This window comes from Liolophura sinensis, chromosome 10 (genome assembly GCF_032854445.1).
Source record: "Liolophura sinensis isolate JHLJ2023 chromosome 10, CUHK_Ljap_v2, whole genome shotgun sequence".
NCBI classification, from domain to species: domain Eukaryota; kingdom Metazoa; phylum Mollusca; class Polyplacophora; order Chitonida; family Chitonidae; genus Liolophura; species Liolophura sinensis.
This window is the reverse complement of record NC_088304.1, coordinates 4083404-4107069: the sequence shown is the minus strand read 5'-3', so window position 1 is coordinate 4107069 and position 23666 is coordinate 4083404. Positions and strand designations below refer to the sequence as shown.

The 23666-nt window shown below is 38.5% G+C and overlaps 1 protein-coding gene across 1 annotated transcript; it reads left to right on the top strand.

Annotated features, from left to right (window-relative positions):
* Nucleotides 1-192: 192 nt before the first annotated feature.
* On the top strand, nucleotides 193-23362 carry LOC135476416 (rabankyrin-5-like). The gene is made up of 24 exons (XM_064756436.1): nucleotides 193-338; nucleotides 2076-2291; nucleotides 3820-3941; nucleotides 5334-5469; nucleotides 7793-7916; nucleotides 8589-8738; nucleotides 9047-9212; nucleotides 9844-10048; nucleotides 10359-10485; nucleotides 10836-11045; nucleotides 11455-11674; nucleotides 12019-12271; nucleotides 12598-12766; nucleotides 13803-13921; nucleotides 14218-14280; nucleotides 14621-14714; nucleotides 15535-15735; nucleotides 16087-16263; nucleotides 17492-17639; nucleotides 18668-18758; nucleotides 19260-19384; nucleotides 20057-20203; nucleotides 21851-21941; nucleotides 23181-23362. The coding sequence occupies exons 1-24, from the start codon at nucleotides 193-195 to the stop codon at nucleotides 23311-23313; spliced, it is 3633 nt and encodes a 1210-aa protein (XP_064612506.1). The 3' UTR covers nucleotides 23314-23362.
* Nucleotides 23363-23666: the final 304 nt, after the last annotated feature.

Genomic DNA, 23666 nt, shown 5'->3' with positions numbered 1-23666 from the left:
CCATGATGGGTTGTTGCCTAGGTTTTGCTTGCCTTTTCTGACTTACCGTGTAAGTAGCTCTATGGAGTTATGTTTATGTACAAATGTAGCTCTGAGATCGGTTAGCCATGTTCTCAACTTAATTTCCACATTAACAGTGTATTTCTGAAGGCTTAGCTTGGAAGAATGAAACAAATATCAAATTTAGTAAAAATGCCGTATTCGAGACTGCACACATCAAGCCACTTCACTCACATCATGGAGTGGAAAGCAGACGATGAGGTGAAACAACACTGGATTTTGAAAACTATGGCTGATAATAACTGGAAATTACAGTGTGATAGAAAACAGAACAATAAGTACAGCTCATGTAAATTGTGGAAGCTAACAAAATCTGGTTTTTGTCTTATGAAGCCATGAACCAGAGTTCTGTACTAACTCCCAAGTTGGTAACATAATGTTTTCACCGCCGTGTCTGTGCGAGAAAAGCCTGTAGGTATGAGTATAACGATCAATGCCCGGATGTCCACAGTCTTGAATAGGCGTGCACTGACTTAGTGTGCACTTCTCAGTTTGCAGTGTGCTGTTCTCAACATACTGATGTTTTCCACTGTTTGTATGGCTTCTCTTTGCAAACATGCACTGAACCAAAACTTGTCCATATACAGGACATACACATCTCATCAGCCTTGTTTCAGAGTAAATTCAAACATGGCTCGTGAAGTTGAGGTGATACTTGTAGGACATGTACACGAAGTTTTGGTCAAGTACTCTAGACCTGGGCAACACCCTGTCAGTACAAAGCAAAGATTGTCATTAAGCTGACATAAATTGAACACAGAAATAGGCAGGGATTATGGTAACTCAAACTAGATGAGACACGCCTTACATCGTGCTCAGCCCCTTTCCCATCTGATTCCATGTTTAAAATTTCAGTAATCTTAACAAGTCTTTATGTTTTTTTTTATTTACCCGTGAAGGCTGTCCATTATTGTTCTATCTGGTATGCTGACAGAGTTTATGATCTCTGTTTTACAGAAGATAGACGGAATATCCAACTTCCAATAACAACACTTTGTTTCATTTTCTTGCAGAAAACTGGGCAAAATAAAATGTGCTTTGTTAAAATATGCACCAACAATTCTATTTTCTTTTATACAACTATACTATTTCTATGAAGATAAAAGTGTAGACATGCCAAAGACTCCATCTGTAAACCATCATTTAACAGCAATCCAACCATTTCAACTTTTGAATCAAAGCAGTCACACTAATGTCCACAATGTTTTGACTTCTAACCTGTGGCAAAGAACATGTATGAGTTGTGTATTTGAAAGGTAAATCACTGACAACAAAATTCACTGCCCAGGATAACCTTATATTTTGAAGGCACCCCCCCCACCCCCCCAGAAAAAATATTTAATTGTTGATCAAAAGTCCCGTTGGAAGAAATATTGCCTGGAGTTGGTGTAAATTAAATTCATCAGATGACAGATGAATTAGAGAATCAGAGAATACCAAATGTTAGGATGGGTTCGAGTTCTTACAAAGGTTAATGAAATGTTCATGTGGAGTTAGCTGTGACACAGGCTGAACACTGTATCTGGAACACCTCAGCTAACTTGAGCTAATTCAAACAATATAGTGGACAACATCAGTATGTTGAGGGCAGCACATTTAGAATTAAGGAGTTTAGGGTAAGTCAGTGTTATCCGTTAGGGCTATGTGTGTATATAAACCTGTGGTATCTCCATAGAGCTATCACTCTCGGTACATGCCTTTTTATTTCAAGAAACCGGCAAATTGTAGACTTTGTATGCACAGCAACAGTTTTCAGGATAGTGTTGGGAGAATACATGGTAAATTAACACCCAACAGTCGGCATAAATGTTTTATTTTTTATGAAAGATTTAAATGTAAGTCAGTGCAACATTCACAAAAAACTTCTTAAGTAGTATTATAAGGCAGATGAAAATGTTATTTTTGCTTGATTTTGATTGATTTGTCTGTCTTATAATGCCATTTAAGAAGTTTTTTGAGAAGTGAGTATTGAGTATTTTGAAAGATGATAAATTGTTAAGTGATATTTGATTTAGTGCTATTTCTTTGTCCTCTGTGGCAGCTGAGGTGGTTAAGCTGAGGAATCACCTTAGTCTCCTCCGTGAAGAGTATGTCAAGCTTCAGAACAAATTAGCTGAGGTGGAGAGGAAGTACCAGTTGTCCGCGGCAACATCAGGCCAGCTGGATGATGACAACTTTGTAGCCAGGCTGCTCAAAACTGTTGCAGACTTATTCAATAAAGCAAAATACAGGTAACCATTGTGGAAACTTTCAAATTCAGAATTCGTATGTGTGTGACTTATGCCAAGAAACTATCAGTAGTATCTCAAGGTTTCTATTAAAGCCTCAGTGCAGTCTTTGTGGTTTGACCTGAAATTTGTCCCTGACAGTGCATGTTTGGAGGCAAGTAGTGGTTATGAAATATTACTTTTTGGTTCTGTAATACATGTATATATTTTTCTGGTAGGATATTAAACAATCTTCAAAATAACTTTCCAAAATCAACAGCACTCTCATAATCAGGAAACATGAGTAACATTGTCATGAATAAAATTTTTGGTCCAATACACTGCCTCTTATAGTGACTTTCTGGCCCCGACAGCACAGTTGGTAGAGCGTCAAATCCTGGGTTGAGTCAAAGACTTTTAAAGAGGAAGTTGTAACTTCCTCGCTCAGCATGAAAGGGATAGTGCAAGGACTGGTTGACCTGTATCAGTATAAAGGCTCGGGCAGGGCGGCTTACTTGGGTTCGGTAAGGTGTCTCAGTGAAGCAGCACTAGATAAAAGAGCAGTGGACATCCGTCCTGCAACAAGGAGGCACATTACATGCTTTCTAAGGATTCCTTCGTCGCCATATGACTGAAAAATTGTTAAATACGACGTTAAACCCCAAGCACTCACTCACTCACTTATAGTGACTTTGAAAACAGTGGGTTATGCACTTTAAGTCGATATCACAGTTTTATCCCCTACACCCATTATCTTTGGGACATTTGTGGCAATAGGTGGTTGATGGTGCTGTTTAGTACAGTCTAACATGATACATACTGGAGAACATTTGCCTTCCACCATTGTCATGTAAAAACTATGGAATAAGTTTGTAAGTTTACATGTAATTTACCAAAGGTTAGTGGTTTACTCAGGACACTCCAGCTTCCTCCGCTTGTAGTATATTGGCGGGCATTGTCAAAAATTCATTCTGAGTATAAAGGCATTAAAATAAAAGACAACCAGTAAACTGCAAGAAGAGTGGTTTGAAACAGACCTAAAGGCCCATGGCCATTATTTTCTGATGTTTGGTAACATAATAAAGCAATTTTTAGTCTGGAGCTCCTACGAGTACATGGGATGCACCATGTTAGAGCAACCGGATGCACCATATTAGAGCAACCGGATGCACCATATTAGAGCAGCCTGATGCACCATGTTGAAGTAACTGGATGCACGATTTTGCGTCAGTCGTACCCAAGCACATGTGATTAAATGGCAAACCAGGGTTTGTGCGACATAAGGGAAAACAACTGTTTCCTTGGATTATAAAGAGAGGTTAAATTAATAACATGGCAGTGCTTTCTGTTTTCTCAGTGTGTGCAAATGTTTTAAAATTCGAACCGCAACGCAACATTGCACAAGGTTATGCTGTTTAATCTTCGTGTTGGATACTTTGTTGATGCATGTATGTATATTTGGTCTAGTCATTTTTTTTTCCCAAAAAAATCAAACAAAAATTACTACTTCATCATTTTGTTCACAGAATATTTCCCCTTTGTTTTTCCTCAGTGATCTGATTGTTCGTTTGGATGGAGGAGATCAAATCCAGGCGCACAAATTTGTGTTGGCAGCCAGAAGTGACTGCTGGGGAGTCAGTAACTTAGAAGATGTGTCAGAACTTGACTTCACAGGTACTGTTAGTTGCCTACAAGTTTCTTTCAGTTAAGGTTTTCTTTCATAAAACTACATGTGTAAAGGCAGAAGGATTTACTCTGTGGGTCACAGTGGGGATGTGAACTTAGATCTCCATGTCCAAAAAACCTGCATTCTACCTAGTGAGCTAAAGGGAAATTCCTGGTATGGAAGAGTGTAATGGGAGCAGTATTCCAGTGCTTATACTAGCAGTAACTAGTGGGGATTTCCCTTCAGCTCAGTAGGTACAGTGCTGGATTCTGTGGGGATCAGTGTTCAAATTCCATGGTGCCCCACAGTGTGAATGCTTGAATATTGACTGGCTATAGCATTTACTCTAATCCTCTCCACTCCCAGGGCTCACCCATATTCACAGGCCAGAGTCAGATGCTTCTTAGAAACTGTTTGGTGATGATCCTAGGGTAATGGTTGATGGATTTTTCCCTTTGGGTCACAAAGCATTTGAACATGGATTTCCACAATCCAGCGCTATACCAAGGGAAATTCCTTCTAGCTACAGTTCGTATAAGTGCAGGGTGACTGCTTCCGAAGTCTTTTTCCCATAAACACGTATTTACTTGATATATATTTATTTATTGATTTGATTGGTGTTTTACGCCGTACTCAAGAATATTTCACTTATACGCCGGCGGTCAGCATTATGGTAGGTGGAAACCGGGCAGAGCCCGGGGGAAACCCACGACCATCCACAGGTTACTGGCAGACCTTCCCATGTACGGCCGGAGAGGAAGCCGGCATGAGCTGGACTTGAACTCACAGCGGCCGCATTTACCTGATATAAGCAGACTATATGTCAGACTATTAAAGTACATGTATGTATGTAGACTGATCAGCATGGGGTGATGTATAATTTAATATCTCCGTTTTGTTTAAAGAATATTGAATCATGTGTTGATTTGTAACATTTGTTGGAGCTGCCACAATACTCTTCTTTGTGAAGCTTATCTGTGCAGATGCGTTTGACTTTTAACACTGAATACCAAGGAAATAAACAAGACCAAGTCTGAGCTATACCTCAACCGAAAACTAGGCACAAATGATGTAAATGTGTGTCTGTTGTTGTGGGGGAGGGGGTCTGATGTGTTCAGTTCATGCTTCAGTGATGCAGCACTATTTGCTCATTTTCACCCGTGACTATTAGTTTCTTCTTTTCCTTATTCTGAGAGTTCTGTTGATTTTGGAAAGAAGTTTTAAGATTTGTATATATTAAGATATTAAGAAAGGTACCATGACACCCTACTGGAGAAATTTGAGATTCAGCACCAAAAGTAATATTTTATGACATTCACTTACAAGAGTGCACTCCTTTTTTTTTGGAGGAAATTTTAGTTCACTTGCTATATATGTTTGTACCATGTTTGTGTTTGTAGATTTTAATGTGGAAGTTGGCCTTGGGATATTAAAATGGGTGTACACGGATCAGATAGACATCAAGAATGATGACACTTTTCTACTGGAGCTGTTGAAAGCTTCCAGTAGATTCAAACTGACCGACTTGAGGAAAAAGTAAGTTCCAGTATAATGCAAGTGTTATAAGCACTGGCAGACAATAGTAGTTTTGAGATGTCAAATGAATAAAAATGAAAAAAAGAAACACTTTCATAACCTCATGATGACCACAAAATAATACTTTTGATACATAGCTTATGTTCTTCTGATAAGAAATTCATCAGACTTCTCCAAAAAACCTATACAACCTGTGGATGGCCGTGGATTTTCCCCTGGGATTTCGTGTAAGTGAAATATTTTTTGAGTACGACATAAAATACCAAATTAGATAAATAAGTTATAAAAAAATAACCTTAAAGTTTCCTTGTAAGGTGAGTGAAAAAGTCAGAATCCAGCAAAATATGTCACTGAAGAAATGCTAAACTTAAGGGGAAATAAAGTAGCTGCAAAAGTCAGACAGGTGCATGCTAAGAAATGCTAAACTGAAGGTGAAATAAAATAGCTGCAAAAGTCAGATAGGTGCCTGTTAAGAAATGCTAAACTTAAGCTGAAATACAGTAGCTGCAAAAGTCAGACAGGTGCATGCTAAGAAAAGCTAAACTTAAGGTGAAATATAGTAGCTGCAAAAGTTAGACAGGTGCCTGTTAAGAAATGCTAAACTTAAGGTGAAATACACTAGCTGCAAAAGTCAGACAGGTGCCTGTTAAGAAATGCTAAACTTAAGGTGAAATATAGTAGCTGCAAAAGTCAGACAGGTGCCTGTTAAGAAATGCTAAACTGAAGGTGAAATACAGTAGCTGCAAAAGTCAGATAGGTGCTTGCTAAGAAATGCTAAACTGAAGGTGAAATACAGTGGTTGCAAAAGTCAGATAGGTGCTTGCTAAGAAATGCTAAACTGAAGGTGAAATACACTAGCTGCAAAAGTCAGACAGGTGCCTGTTAAGAAATGCTAAACTTAAGGTGAAATATAGTAGCTGCAAAAGTCAGACAGGTGCTTGCTAAGAAATGCTAAACTGAAGGTGAAATACACTAGCTGCAAAAGTCAGACAGGTGCCTGTTAAGAAATGCTAAACTTAAGGTGAAATACAGTAGCTGCAAAAGTCAGACAGGTGCCTGTTAGGAAATGCTAAATTTAAGGTGAAATACAGTAGCTGCAAAAGTCAGATAGGTGCTTGCTAAGAAATGCTAAACTTAAGGTGAAATACAGTAGCTGCAAAAGTCAGACAGGTGCCTGTTAAGAAATGCTAAACTGAAGGTGAAATACAGTAGCTGCAAAAGTCAGACAGGTGCTTGCTAAGAAATGCTAAACTGAAGGTGAAATACAGTGGCTGCAAAAGTCATGCAGGTGCTTGCTAAGAAATGCTAAACTGAAGGTGAAATACAGTAGCTGCAAAAGTCAGACAGGTGCCTGTTAAGAAATGCTAAACTTAAGGTGAAATACAGTAGCTGCAAAAGTCAGACAGGTGCTTGCTAAGAAATGCTAAACTGAAGGTGAAATACAGTAGCTGCAAAAGTCAGACAGGTGCCTGTTAAGAAATGCTAAACTTAAGGTGAAATACAGTAGCTGCAAAAGTCAGACAGGTGCTTGCTAAGAAATGCTAAACTGAAGGTGAAATACAGTAGCTGCAAAAGTCAGACAGGTGCCTGTTAAGAAATGCTAAACTTAAGGTGAAATACAGTAGCTGCAAAAGTCAGACAGGTGCTTGCTAAGAAATGCTAAACTGAAGGTGAAATACAGTAGCTGCAAAAGTCAGACAGGTGCTTGTTAAGAAATGCTAAACTTAAGATGAAATACAGTAGCTGCAAAAGTCAGATAGGTGCTTGCTAAGAAATGCTTAACTAAAGGTGAACTAAAGTAGCTGCAAAAGTCAGATAGGTGCTTGCTAAGAGATGCTAAACTTAAGGTGAAATACAGTAGCTGCAAAAGTCAGACAGGTGCCTGTTAAGAAATGCTAAACTGAAGGTGAAATATAGTAGCTACAAAAGTCAGACAGGTGCTGGTTTACTATGAAATGTCTTACCTGGAAAGGCGTGAATTGCAATCCAGGTGTGTGAGCTTTTTCAGCATGATGTTCTCATGCTTTCATCTTTAGTACCTGTGTAAGGGAGCAGCTTGAATAGATTAAATATGAATGAATGAATGATTATGGCTTAGCGCCACATCGGCAGTATTTCAGCCATATTGTGGTGAAATAGATAAATTAGCATTTATCAATTAAATGTTACCATGAACTGGCTGAAACATGTTTTGGCTGTAATACATAATCTTTTGTTCAGTAAACAAATTAAAATACTTTTTTGAAAGCACAATCTATGTTTCTTCTGTTATTTCTGATGGAATGAAGAATGTCGTAGATGATTGTTCCTGTCATTGTTTCAGATGTGAAAATGCTCTCATGTCTTTCGTGAATGTTCGAAACTGTATACGGTTTTACCAGACAGCAGAGGAAATGGAGGCGGACATTTTGAAGAACCACTGCTCAGAGCTCATCTCTAACCACTGGGTAAGAATAGAAAATTGTCAAGCACTTTAAGTTTGATTTCGTTAGAGACTTTTTTCACAGTTAATTGTTTGGTGAAGAAAATATGTGAAAGGTGCTGCCTACAAACCAGGTTTTGTGGAATTAATGTTATGCAATTTGTTACAGTTACATGTAGATTGTTGGAGATCACTTGCACTCCTCCAGTACATATTGATCTTGCTTGGGGCCTCTGTGGCCAAAGGGATTAGCATGCCAGCACGGCACAATGACCCTGGAGCAAATGTGGTCGCTGTGAGCTCAAATCCAGCTCATGCTGGCTTCCCCTCCAGCTGTATTTTTCGAAGATCTCCCAGCAACCTGCAGATGGTCATGGGGTTCCTCCCACCATAATGCTGGCCGCAGTCGTATAAGTTAAATATTTAGCAAGGCATAAAACTCCAATCAAATAAATTAATGAAATAAATAAATTAATCTTGCTCTGTGGGTGAATGTCTGTGTGTATCGTATCGTGTGGGAAAGTTCATCTGCAGTTTGCCAAGGGCCAGTGGTTTAATTCGTGCAGCATGATATCCCTCACCGATAAAACTGACTGCAGTTGTAGAAGTGAGTATGGCATGAGTATGTGAGTATAACCCAAATGTGATGAATTAATTACTAAGTAATGATTATTATATGATTGTCTTGTTTCACCAGAGCGACTTCACGAGTGAGGATTTTTCCTGTATGCCAGCACCATTGTTATATCAGATGTTCAAATCAAAGACGGAATATCCACTTCACACGGCCATCAGGGCCAAAAGAGAAGACGTCGTATTTCTTTATCTCATTGAGTTCAACTCAGAGGTTAGTTTTACAATGGTTTAGTAATAATCATCTGTATGTTTAATATTTTAAATATTTAGCCATTCTAAGAAAGCATTTTGTACAGAATTTAGTTTTGTGTTAGTTTTGACTGGAAATTTAGAAACAATATTTGTCAGTTCATATTTTACTTTTTTTTTTTTTCTAGACATTTGGTCTTCGTTCTATATAATTGGCTTATTTTTACAAATGTCTGACTGTCAGATATGTTCATTTTGAAGTGAAGTACATGAATCTTAGTCTCAGTGATCCATTGACTTATTTTAGTTTTCATGCCATCTATTTTTCAGCTTTCACACAAGTTGAATGAAATAGACAATTTGGGTGACCTCCCCTTGGACCTAGCACTTGTGTCAAAACAGAAGAGTGTTGCCAATACCATATTTGGGAATCAGGTAGATGTAAACAAGAGAGACAATGCTGGGAAGTGTTTACTGCACAAGGCTATTAAAAGAGGTGAGGAATTACTTCAGAAGGATCTGTTATCAAACTTCATAAAAACTTTGCTCAGTTGATAGATCAAAGACCTTTTTCACCATAGCTGCCCAGTTACAACCCACATCGTGCTCTCTGGTAATAGGGGCACATTTCAGTCTTGGTCCAAAACAGTTCTTCTCACAGGAAGAGTGGCGACTTCTGATATCAAACCATAAACATTGAAAAACTTTTCCGACTATCAATGGATGCTTTAGGGATTTGTTTTCCCCTTCCCTCAGCAAAGAGAAGTGACACAAAGTGTGGTAAAAAGCAGAGATTTTGACAGAATTCTGCTCATCATTCTCCTTTTCAAAAAATAAAGTATGGTCTCCTTTGCAACAGACCGTCCTTAAGCTGACCACTCAAGTCAACTTTATTGTTGAACCAGTTGCAGTCTTGTCCATGCCACAGTGTTACGTGTCTCGGTGATAGTACAGGTGAAATCGAGCTAACTGTATTCACACTAGTACATGTACCTTTGCTTGAACATTCTCATGTTCGGGTTGTATTGTTGCCATGGTGTGTTGCTGTGTTTTTTCTCGGGTTATCCCATCTAAATCTGGCTATGAAGGAGTAAACCACAACAACAAGTTAAAATTTGTTATTTTAGGGGATGAGTTTTCTGCAGAGTTTCTGATTCAGCATCAGGCTGATGTGAATGCAGTGACGCACATGGACAGAGAAACACCGCTACACATGGTGAGCAGCTTTAGCCCTGAGGTTACCAGCGAGGAAACCGTACAGGGCATGACGCGCATCGCAAAACTGCTGCTAGACAGTGGCGCAAACGCTAACGCTCAGGACACAGAGGGAAAGTGAGTATTGACAAAATACAAAGTATAATTTGGCACTATTAAGGAAAATTTATGAAATAATATTTTGAATTAAACCAAGCTTAAACACAACAAAACAAAAACTATTTCATAGGTATATTCATGGGTCTATTGTTCTTGATGTTTACTCGGTCCTATGGTGAGAGGGATTTTTTTTTTTTTGGTGCTCATGAGTATGTCCGTTGCATGGCAAATGAAAATGTTGAGAGAGAAGAGTAACGTGATGATGTATAAAATATGTGGAAAACAAGACCTTCAAATTAATCAGTTAGATGTTTGATGTTGTTTGCAGCACTCCAATACATCGTGCTATATTCTGCAAGAATGAGCCAGTTTTTAGCATCTTACTTCAACATGGCAACCTGGACCTTGAACTTCAGAATTTGGATGGACATACAGCTCTATGGATGGCCTTGAAGGTAAGTGGAGAAGGTCAAAGGTCAAGTGATGACTGTCAATCAAATGCCAATCTGCTTGTTTAATTGGTAAATAAATAAATATAATGAAATTCATGTTTCTCATGTTACCTTCCAAAAGAAATGGAAACAGTGTTATCCCAAATGACAAATTACAACAATTTTGTTCATAGCTTTTCTGAAGATTTAACTGAGTTCTTACATGTAGATGGGTCACACAGGATTTTATAGAAGAATCTTGACAAAACTTGTATGATAGACCTGTGATTTATTTCAGAACATTCTCTAATTTTATTTCATATAGGTAAGGTTTTAGTGAGACCAAGTCAGTCTCTGGTCTTGTTTTTCCACAGGCTGCCATGGAAAATAGTGAGAAGGGGTCGGAGATAGTATTTGGGGAGGACAGTTTTGCTGCAAGACTGCTCAAACATGGCTGCTCCCCCGATGCCGTGAACCCTGACACTGGTGATAGTCTACTCCACCTGGCAGCACGCCAAGGCTTTGAGGCAGCAGCCGTGTTCTTAGCAGCCAATGGGGCGAAGGTCAATGTAGCTAATTCCAAGGTGAGATTTATCATCTTTAGAAATAAGTATTCATATGGTCGTTCACTAGTGTTATTAGATGATGATTAATAGCCTAGGTTTCAGGTGAAAATTGATATCCAGAACATCATATAGATAATAAAAACATTTGTCACATGGCAGATTTGTGCTATATATAGATAAGAAGTATGAAACATAATAAAAGTGGATTAAAGATTTAGCTGCTGTAACGTAAAGCACACAATACTTTTCTTAAAGTGTATGTCAGATGTCCTTTTTCATTGTGTAACTGAATTTGCTATATAGACTAAGTCAACTTGAATTTAAGATAAAAAAATATATTTGCTGAGAAATGCTCTCAAACAAACTTCTTTTATTACCTATTGTATCCAGCTACATGTTTATCAAATTTTATTTATGTCTCTTCCAGGGTGAACAACCATTACACACTGCCTGTAAGCATGGCCTCACAAAACTGGTACGCCTCCTACTGGACAAGGGAGCGAACCCTAATGCTCAAACCAAACCCACAGATCTGACCAAACTAGGCTTTACAGATGAGGACGAGCCTGTGTCACAACAAACGCCTTTACACCTAGCTATCGCGAACAGGCACGACGAAGTCATTCAGGAGTTCATCGTTTACAAAGGTAAATCTTTTGATCGGCATGTATGAGAAACCTTCTTATGAAACGGCTGAAAGAGCAGAAATATTTTGGCATAATATTGCATGCATATGCTGATTTTCTACTATTAATATTTCAAAAAATGTACATTGTGTTTCCGTTATGGGAAAGTCTGTCAGAGAAAGTGTTGCTGGTTAACCTCGAGCACTCCGGATTCCTCCACCCCTAAAACTGACTGCCGTTGTATGGGGAAAATATTCCTGAACATGGCATGATGTTAATTATGAAACAATTAGTTAAATATTTACCAAGTAGTAATTTTTAGCTTTCTCAAATTGGGTTCTGAAGATTTCCTCCTCTCATTTCAGCGGGTGTCAGTGTTGGAACTGACAAGCTCAAGATATTACCTAATTTCAGTATTAAGGATTCCCAGGGGCAGTCTGCCCTGGGGCTAGCGTTGTGGAATGGCCTGCACATGATCGCCTCCCAGCTTCTCAAGGAGGGCGCCCATGTTAATGAGAGGAACTCAGAGGGCATGTCGTTGTTGCACCAGGCCATTCAGAATCAGGACACAACAAGCTCCCAGTTTCTGCTGAATCATCAGGCAGACATTAACCTCAAGTATGAATATTAAATGTGCTTATGTACATTCAGCATTTCTCACTGACTTATATTAGGCAGATTTTAACTGCAAGTAGGGAAATTCTCTTCCTCTGTATTTATTAGCTATTGTTCATTGACTTTCATCCAGTTAAATATTTGGCCATAGTGAAAAAATTTAAACTCTTCCGTTGCATTTTTGCAGGGTTTGTCCAGTGATTTTAAAACGTTAAAAATTTACAGTCGTATATAGCTAAACAGATTGCCCGCTGGGCAACCTTTTCTTTTTTCTTTAAAGTCAATCACACATGTTTTATAACACAACAACTTTGTTTGCTTTGTATCAGAACCCCTGATGGAGACACGCCCCTTCAGCTGGCAATCAAACGCCAGCTGCCAGTGGTTGTGGATGCCTTATGTGTGAAGGGTTCGGATATGAATGTGATTGACGAGTCTGGGAACTGCCCCCTGTGGGAGGCCCTTGAGAGAGGTCAGGAGGATTTGGCCTCCATTCTGGTGGGTGAGGGCATGAATCCATGTCTTGTATTGTCAATGTCCACTAAATTAGCTCCTTCATAAAAGAGAGTTACACCAAGGGAGGTAATTGTGGACCCTATTAGGAGAGTAATCTATCAGGCCTTAATGGTATCCTGTTATGGAAGTTATGTGGAATAATAAATTTTTGATAATAACTTTTGTGGCTGAAGATGACATTTTGCCAGAAGGACATCATCCTATCTTCCAAACAAAGACCGTCAGAATCAGGCAGATTAGTTATGAATGAAAGTTTAGGTATAAACATACAATATTTATTTTATTTCATTGATGTTTCATGCCATATTCAAGGACTTTTCATTTATACAACGGCAACAAATTTTATGGTTTGAGAAAAACACCAGGTTGCTACATTGAAACACCGACCCCTGAATTCTCCAATGATTGCCATTCATGTAAGACCATACAAGGCTGATCACGTCGTGGCATGAAGGTCCAAAGGACAAATGAAGCAAGACAGTCTTGAAAATTCCCTATCCAAAGTTGGGGTTGATCTCACATCTTTGGTAACAAGACCAAAACACCCTTCCAAGTGATGAGGGGCTGCCTATGACATATAATTAAACCATATGAAACTCCTTAGGCCACACTAATTGAAATTGTCGTATTAAGCGGCGAATTAATCTTTTTTTAGTGTCGGGGGAGAGTATAAAAATGAAAATAAAACTTGAAAATAATCTTATGTTTGCGAAATCTAGACCATCAAGCTAATTTTTCCTGCTGAAGACAGTTACATGATCAGAAAGCCTTGAAAAACAGGAAAATCCTAAAACTGTCAAGATCAAAAAAAATGAAAATTCTTGTTTGAATTTATAATGTCAGCTTACTCATAAACCACAAAGTGAAATAGGTGTAGCCTTAGATTATATTAAAACTCTTAAATTTTGAATGATTTTTTATGTATGATGCTTTGGTCTATAACTTTATATGTTCACTTTATAAAGAAAACATAGAGTGAAAGTTTTGTGTTTGATAGAGTTATGTCTCACCTGACCAGGTAAAACACGGCTGTAATGTGGATGTTTGGGGGCGGGGACCAGATGACTGTCAACAAACGCTGCTTCATAGAGCCATAGACGAGAACAATGAATCTGTGGCCTGTTTTCTTATCAGAAGGTAGGTTTAGTCAGTATTTGAATTGAATTGAACTGCCCCCTATGTGAGAGGTCAGGAGGACTATACATCAGTTTTCTGCACTGTATTGATGGGTCTTTTGCTGAATGAATTCATTACAGGAAGATACAGAAATATATGGTGTCAGTAACCCTTGTATGGGGCCAGGGTCATATGAGGGTTAGTGACACTGTATATTTCTGTACCCTGTCACTGAGTAACCATGTAACTAATGATATGACTCGAAAATGCTTTGTATGTAAGATTTAGTTTTGTCTTTGGTTTTGTGTTTTCAACAGTGGCTGTGATAAGAATAGTCCTCGTAGACCTGGGCCTAATGGAGAAGGAGGGGAAGAAGCCACGTAAGTCATCCTCTCCTCAGATCAAAACTTTTCCATGTCATTTTTTATGTTTCAGTCAACTGTTCATTATTTCAGCTCTTCATTTACAGCATTTACAAGATACTTCAAGGATTTTTTCTTAGGTAGTTTGTTCAGTTTTACACCATCCTTTATCAACAGTTTTTCAACAAGTCCTTCTCTGTATTTCGGTTTTACACCAGTGCTTTACACATAAGCGTAATATATTTCATTGCCTTCACTAAAACTGTAAAAAAAATTTGTCACTAATTATTTAGTGGATGTCTCTAAATTCCCTTAATGTCTGTCTTCTGTATTACTCAGTATTTGTATATTCCTGTAGGGATGGTCAATCCCCGTTACACCTGAGCTGTGCCTGGGGCCTGGAACAGGTTGTGCAGTGTCTGATGGAACATGGAGCTGATGTCAATGCACAGGTACGTCTTCATTTTGACTGCCAACGTTCAGCATTATGTTGACAACATTGTAGATGTGCAATCCAATGAGACCATTAATGTCATGGCATTGTCAGTTCAGAAACAAAACAAAGGAATAAGATTTCTGAAGATATACATGTATTGGTAAAATGTGTTTAATTGCTCCAGGAAAAGTTTTGCATCATTTCTTGCCAAGAATAAATAATTTGGGGGTGGCGGGGGGGGGGGGGAGACCTCCATGGCTGAGTGTGGTTTTACATCATTATTATTTTCTGGCTTATTGTAAAGTTCAAAAAGCAGGATACTTTAGTTGCCAGCAGAAAAATGATTTGCTACCAAACTTAATTTCAATACATCAAAAGAAACCCTTAAAATACTTTTGGCACCAAATGAGTGTTTGAATTAGAAGAAAGACACATGAAAGAGGGGATGGACAACTTGGATATCCTTTTGCCTAGAGCGTCCACCTTGATGTCAGGAGATCACGGGATCTCACCCAGGTGGGGGTCACACCAAAGACTTTAAAAATGGTATTTCTTGCTGCTTTGTTTGGTGCCTAGCACCGAGAGGTATAACATGACTGGACGAGGTTGTCATGTCTGGTGACTTCTGCACCAGATCTTCAGCAGAGGCGGTACTTTGACGGCATGGACTTTTACAAAACGGTGCAATATACATGTATGTACACACGCCTCATCACTTCTCATTATGATATGACTGAAATATTGTCAAGGACGAGGTGAAATCCAGAGAAGGGATACCAGGGTATATCGAGGAAAGCTACAGAATATATTTTGACAATGTGTTTCTACTTCAACAGGATGCAGAGGGGAAAACCCCCGTTCATGTGGCCATTCTCAACCAGCATGTCGTCATCATTTCTCTTCTCCTCTCACACCCTGGCCTTGACCTCACTGTCAAGGACAAACAGGGTATGACCCCTTTTGCCGCTGCCATGACAACCAAGAACAACAAAGCTGCTCAAGCAATTCTTAATAGAGAACCCACAGCCGCTGAACAGGTAATAGTTTTTGTATAGCTGGAGCTGTTTTGATTTTGTTTGACAATGTCCATCTGTCTGTCTGTCCATCTGTCTGTCTGTCCGTCCATCCATATTCTCACTTCTGTCTGTCTGTTCATCCGTCCTCTCTGCCATTTATCTGTTGGCATTTCTGGTCTCTGCCAGTTCGTTGGAGAACAACGAACAAGGACCTTTTTTTAAATAGAATATATAATAAAATATTTTAAATCTTGTTAAATAATGATGGAACACAAACTGTTCAAATTTTACGTTTTTAGACTTTTACTGGAAACGGTTTAGTATTTGTTAAATGTTCCTTTTGTTGTGAATGTTCGGTTTCATATACTCCAGGTAGACAACAAGGGCCGTAACTTCCTGCACACTGCGATACAGAAGAGTGACATTGAGAGTGTGCTGTTTCTGATCAGTGTGCGTGCAGACGTGAACTCACGGGTTCAGGACTCCAAGCAGCTTACCCCTCTCCACCTGGCTGTCGTGGCTGGGTCAGAGATAATTGTCAGAAATCTGGTAAGCTGTAAACATATCACATCATTTACACATACAACAAAACAAGTTAGGGCTCAGTCTGATGAGCTATAAGTATATAACAGATATCGGATTCATGTCCGTGTACAAATACAGAGGTCAGAAATCTGGTGAGCTGTAAACATATCACATCATTTACACATACAACAAAACAACTTAGGGCTCAGTCTGATGAGCTGTAAGTATATAACAGATCTCGGATTCATGTCTGTGTACAAATACAGAGGCCAGAAATCTGGTGAGCTATAAATATATCACTTCATTTACACATACAACAAAACAACTTAGGGCTCAGTCTGAAGAGCTGTAAGTATATAACAGATCTCGGATTCATGTCTGTGTACAAATACAGAGGTCAGAAATCTGGTGAGCTGTAAATATATCACAACATTTACATATACAACAAAACAAGTTAGGGCTCAGTCTGATGAGCTATAAGTATATAACAGATCTCGGATTCATGTCCGTGTACAAATACAGAGGTCAGAAATCTGGTGAGCTGTAAATATATCACATCATTTACACATACAACAAAACAACTTAGGGCTAAGTCTGATGAGCTATAAGTATATAACAGATCTCGGATTCATGTCTGTGTACAAATACAGAGGCCAGAAATCTGGTGAGCTGTAAACATATCACATCATTTACACATACAACAAAACAACTTAGGGCTCAGTCTGAAGAGCTATAAGTATACAACAGATCTCATATTCATGTCCGTGTACAAATACAGAGGTCAGAAATCTGATGAGCTGTAAACATCACAACATTTACACATACAACAAAACAACTTAGGGCTCAGTCTGAAGAGCTATAAGTATATAACAGATCTCATATTCATGTCTGTGTACAAATACAGAGGCCAGAAATCTGGTAAGCTGTAAACATATCACATCATTTACACATACAACAAAACAAGTTAGGGCTGAGTCTGATGAGCTATAAGTATATAACAGATCTCGGATTCATGTCTGTGTACAAATACAGAGGTCAGAAATCTGGTGAGCTGTAAATATATCACAACATTTACAATTTACACATACAACAAAACAAGTTAGGGATCAATCTGATCAATTATAAGTATATAACAGATCTCGGATTCATGCCCGTGTACAAATACAGAGGGACCACGCTGCATACAATGTGATCAGTTAGTGTCAATATCATGAATATATCCCTCCCCCCCCCCCACTCATTGTTGTTGCAGTTGTTAGCGGGTGCGAGTATGAATGAAGTCAACCACCACAAACAAACGGCCCTCCATCTGGCTGCCACCAAAGATCATGCCACCATCTGCTCTATTCTTCTGGAGAATAACATCAACTTTGACGCCTTAGATGAAAACAACAACAATGGTATGGAATAGATTTTCATTATTTATCATATTTGTTTGAAATGCTTCGATGGCCTGATGGTCTGATGGCTAGACTGTCTGCATTGAAGTTGGGAAATCTGGAATCAAACCTGGATCAGGTTCTACCGAAGACTTCAGAAATGGAACTTGTTGCTGCCTCGCCTGGTTTCCCCCTCTGATAATTCTCACTGTGGTCCTGTATTGTATGACTCACGCAATAGGTGTACAGTCCTGTTCTAACATTGCCTGTCCCTGTGATATTTCCATATTTACACCTACCTGGTGTATAGTTGCCTATTCTTGTCACATTTCCATCTTTACACTAACTGATCTATAGTTGCCTGTTCCTGTCATATTTCCATATTTACACCTAGCTGATCTATAGTTGCCTGTTCCTGTCATATTTCCATATTTACACCTAGCTGGTCTGTTGTTGCCTGTTCCTGTCATATTTCCATATTTACACCTAGCTGATCTATAGTTGCCTGTTCCTGTCATATTTCCATATTTACACCTAGCTGGTCTGTTGTTGCCTGTTCCTGTCATATTTCCATATTTACACCTAGCTGATCTATAGTTGCCCGTTCCTGTCATATTTCCATATTTACACCTACCTGGTCTGTTGTTGCCTGTTCCTGTCACATTTCCATCTTTACACCCAAGTGGTCTGTGGCAGTTCCTGTCATATTTCCATATTTACACCTAGCTGATCTATAGTTGCCTGTTCCGGTCATATTTCCATATTTACGCCTAGCTGGTCTGTTGTTGCCTGTTCCTGTCACATTTCCATCTTTACACCCAAGTGGTCTGTAGCCACCTCTACCTGTTATATTTCCATATTTACACCTACCTGGTCTGTAGTTGCCTGTTCCAGTCACATTTCCATATTTACACCCAGCTGGTCTATAGCTGCCTCTGCCTTTCATATTCCATATTTACACCTTGCTGGTCTGTAGTTGCCTGTTCCTGTCATATTTCCATATTTCCACCTGCCTGGTCTGCAGTTGCCTGTTCCTCTGATATTTTCAGCTCTACATGTGGCTGTTCAGCTTGGCAATCTGAACACAGTGAGGGTGTTACTGACCGAGTCAAACATTAATGCAGAGGTCACAAACTCAAGGTAGGACATGCACTAAAACAGGTTATGGTCAAGATTATACCTCTGCAGCCTCAGCCATTAACTAGACTGAGTTTGAAGTCTAAACATTCTATGACTTAATCCAGTACAACTTTACTGTGATGCGTAAAATGAAAAAAGACACTTAAATGGTCCAGTTTTCTGTGACAGTGCTTATATAGTGTCCTGTGTACAAGGTGAAATGAACAGGTGTGTTAACATTTGCATTACATACTGTAGTTTGTCTAAAGTTTAACGTTTTTCAGGTTGTACGTTTGGCTTGATTCTTACCGATTCATGTACATTTTAGGCCACATTGGAGTTTTTTGTGAAGTTCGCTTAAGTTCGTATCAGAAAAACTTAAGTGTTGGCATCATAAGTACCATTTTTAAAACCATTCTGTGTTTCTGAGGGGGCAATTTTCCATACCAAACATGAGGGGAAATACTGCACATGTAGTTCAAATTGTTTCTTTATGTTTCTATCAAATTTCTCATTATGTAGAGGACAAAATCCAATGCATGTATTGGGCCAATATGGAAAGGAAAATGCGGCAGCTATTTTTGAACTCTTTCGAGAATGTATGCCGGAATATCCAATTGATGTCCCGGATACGGAGGGCAATACAGGTAAGTACTCGTATAACACTTCCATTCTTGGATCTTATTTGTACTAAATAAATTATGAATGTACCTTCTTTTTGGAATCAGTGAAAAAGGCAGATGGCAACGTATAAGTGCAAAAGTGTATATGCATGTACAATATATCAACAAAAGTAGTTTGATGAGGAGATAAAACTTCTTGTACATTGATTGGATTGGTGACAAAGGTCATAGCTTTTGGGAATGTGTTATTTCGTTAGTCTAGACAGAATAATCCTCTCAAAATATGACAAAATAAACACCTTTTGTACAAAAAGGTTAAGGATTTAGGGTACATCTGATAAAACCTATCAAAATTAATGAAGGAACTTAGAATCCGGAGCAAATTATTGTTCAGTTGTCATGATTTGGCTGTGATCATGCAAAAATAAACAATTTATTTATGTATTTGATTGGTGTTTTACATCGCACTAAAGAATATTTCACTTTTATGGTCAGAAAAAAAAACCCATCTGCAGGTTGCTGATAGACCTTCTCAAGTATGACTGGAGAGGAAGTCAGCATGAGCTGGACTTGAACTCACCGCGATTGCATTGGTGAGAGCTTTCTGGATTATTGCAACATAAGCAAAGGCCCTCTCAAGAGCAAACAAACAAACACATAAAAACCAATTAGCATCTCATATTTCTTTATCCACAGTGTTGCTACTGGCGTACATGAATGGCAATGGGAATCTTTGTCGGGCAGTTGTGAGGGCTGGAGCCAAACTAGGCATCATCAACAAACAGGGTGTGACCATTTTCAACGCTCCGGTGGCAACAAAACAGCTTTTGTTCAAACTGCTAGGTATGTTCTAGGAGATTTCTGACACAATGTTGAAATTATTAAATGGTACTGTGTCAAACATCTTTACAGATAATGGATATGTGACATGTTTTGTTTGATGATTGTATGTGTAATTTTGCCTGAGGGCTATAAGGCGACACTAGTTGTAATTGTTGTTTTATTGGCAGAATAAATCTTTTTAAAATGTCAGGGGAGGGTCTAAAAATAAAAATTTGGAAATCATCCAGTTTGTGGAAAATGTGCACTGTCTTGGCAAATTTTCATGTTTAAGACATTCACATGATCAGAATGTGTAGAAGAACAGGAAAATCATAAAACCTGGAGATCAGACAAATTTAAAGGTGGGTTTTCAGTTTTATTTTTGTTCCATTTTGGATTTTTTACAATGAGCTTGCCCATAAAACACAATATGAAATTGGTGTCGCCTAATCTGAACACAAGAATAAGCTGAAAACCTGATGTGACTAATGTGAACACAGGAATAAGCTGAGAACCTGATGTGACTAATGTGAACACAGGGATAAGCTGAGAACCTGATGTGACTAATGTGAACACAGGAATAAGCTGAGAACCTGATGTGACTCATGTGAACACAAGAGTAAGCTGAGAACCTGATGTGACTAATGTGAACACAGGAATAAGCTGAGAACCTGATGTGACTAATGTGAACACAGGGATAAGCTGAGAACCTGATGTGACTAATGTGAACACAGGAATAAGCTGAGAAACCTGATGCGACTCATGTGAACACAAGAGTAAGCTGAGAACCTGATGTGACTAATGTGAACACAGGAATAAGCTGAGAACCTGATGTGACTAATGTGAACACAAGAGTAAGCTGAAGAACCTGATGTGACTAATCTGAACACAGGAATAAGCTGAGAACCTGATGCCACTAATCTGAACACAAGAATAAGCTGAGAACCTCATTCGACTAATCTGAACACAGGAATAAGCTGAGAACCTGATGCGACCTAATCTAAACACAAGAATAAGCTGAGAACCTGATGCGACTAATCTGAATACAAGAATAAGCTGAGAACCTGATGTGACTAATCTGAACACAGGGATAAGCTGAGAACCCGATGTGACTAATGTGAACACAGGAATAAGCTGAGAACCTGATGCGACTAATCTGAACACAGGGATAAGCTGAGAACCCGATGTGACTAATCTGAACACAGGAATAAGCTGAGAGCCTGATACAACTACAATCTACAGTGCTCTAAATTTCTGTTTTGCAGAATGAAATCTCAACATTTGAAGACCATTTAAATCCCATCTCTTGAAGTTTATGATATTGAATAAGTGTTGTAATACAGTTGGTTTGTGTATTTTTTTACATTTCCACTGCGAGTTTTTCTGTCCTGGACATTCCACTCCTTCATTTAATCATTTAATGCACATTATGCTTCAGAAAGTGACTGCTGTTTTATAAGTTAAATGATTCTTTTTTCTTTTTTATTCTTTTGATTTATGGTACCTGCTATAAATGAGTATGCAAATTGTTTCCACAATTAACTTTTCAGCTATAATATATACAAGGCCTTTTGTCTGAACATTTTACAAGAAAGGAAAGTAAATAGCAAAGTTTTTCAGAATATTTTTCAATATGTTCCCATTCTTCATTTTGCATATTTCCCACAGACATGCTCTCTAAGGAGCCCCCATGGAATGAAGGCGAGAACTGCTTGGAATGCAATGTCAAGTTTGGTATCAAAACAAGAAAACATCACTGGTGAGTTAAACTCTGCAAAATTATTTTGTTGTGATGAAGTGATTTTTGACCAAAAAAATTTGAACACAATTCAAAAGGCCTTGTTACTATGCAGTGTAGGCCCTCTATGGTAAAGTTCTGTCTCAGAGGAGCTTTTAGTTATCAAGATCTCTAGCCCTTGACTTATCAGAGCCCAAAACAGTGATTTTTGCACTGTAGTGCGATTTGCCATAATGAATTGTTGAGTTCGGTGATTTGAGTAAATATATATATATATATATATATATATAAAAAATTATTTTTCAGCATTTGACAAATTACGCCATGTGAACACAGTTTATAAAATAGATTGCTCTATTTTCATTCGACGAGAGAAATTTTTGATGCCATATAAATGTGAAATTGTTGAGTACATTGTTGAACGCCCAGTCAGTTGAATTTGACAAGTCTGTTAAGTTTTACATGTTTATGTTAAAATAATTGGAAGAATGGCTTCCAAATAGTGGATAAAGTGAGAAATCGGAAGTGGTTTTAGTGAACAAATACAGTGGAACCTTATAAAAATTTACAGCTTGATCAGATTAATTAACAATGTTTGGGGTGGACACAGTTTGCGTACCCCATACTTGAGGTTTGTCAGGTGCTGTGGTTTCCTCTAGACCTCCTTTCCCTGTTTCCTCCACGCATGAACTTGAGGTTTGTCAGGTACATGCTTAGGTGCTATCGTTTCGTCCAGAGCCTGCCCAGTTTTCTTAAGGTTTGTCAGGTACATGGCTAGATTCTGTGGTTTCCTTCAGTCTCTGCATAGTTTTCTCCCCCTCATAAATGGTGAGGTTTTGTCAGGTACATGATTAGGTGCTAAAGTTTCCTCCTGGCTCTGTCCAGTTTTCTCCATTCATAAACGTGAGGTTTGTCAGGTAGATACTTAGATTCTGTGGTTTCCTCCTGGCTCTGTCCAGTTTCCTCCACTCATATATGTGAGGTTTGTCAGGTAGATGCTTAGATTCTGTGGTTTCCTCAAGTTTCTGCCCAGTTTCCTCCACTCATAGATTCTGTGGTTTCCTCAAGTTTCTGCCCAGTTCCTCCACTCATAGATTCTGTGGGTTTCCTCAAGGCTCCGCCCTTTCCCCACAACCTGAAATAAATCTTCTTTATAAATTGAAATATTCATAAGTACAACATAAATCAACATAAACATATAAATACTTAAAATTGATATCATCATAGGTATGTTTATAAATATCATCTCTGTTCTTACAGCCGCCACTGTGGACGTCTTCTTTGCTCAAAATGTTCCTCCAAAGACATTCCCATTGTCAAGTTCAACCTCAGCAAACCTGTCCGTGTTTGTGACATTTGTTTTGATGTTTTTGACCGTTGTGGCATTTTCTAAGTCTGATGGCTCGTTTTTTGAAATGTTATCATTTTAATAGACATATTTAGACAATTTTCATTTTTTTTCCTTTTTTTCTCTCTCTCTTTTTTTTTTTTTTATCAAAAACTGGTGAACAGGGCTGTGCAATTCAAAAGTACTGCAGACTTTGAAAATCATCTTTAAGTATCACCCCTATGATGTGTTTACTTAGAAACTTCTTTCATGGTCATTTTCAATTTTGTATGTTCATCCGAACCCCCCAAACTGAGCTTTGTAATATTTGTACATGTATTTGAGACTGTTGAGTTTGTTGACACATAATGGTAGACAAATAATACCTAGGTTTTACTCAGAATGACAGTACTGAGGTT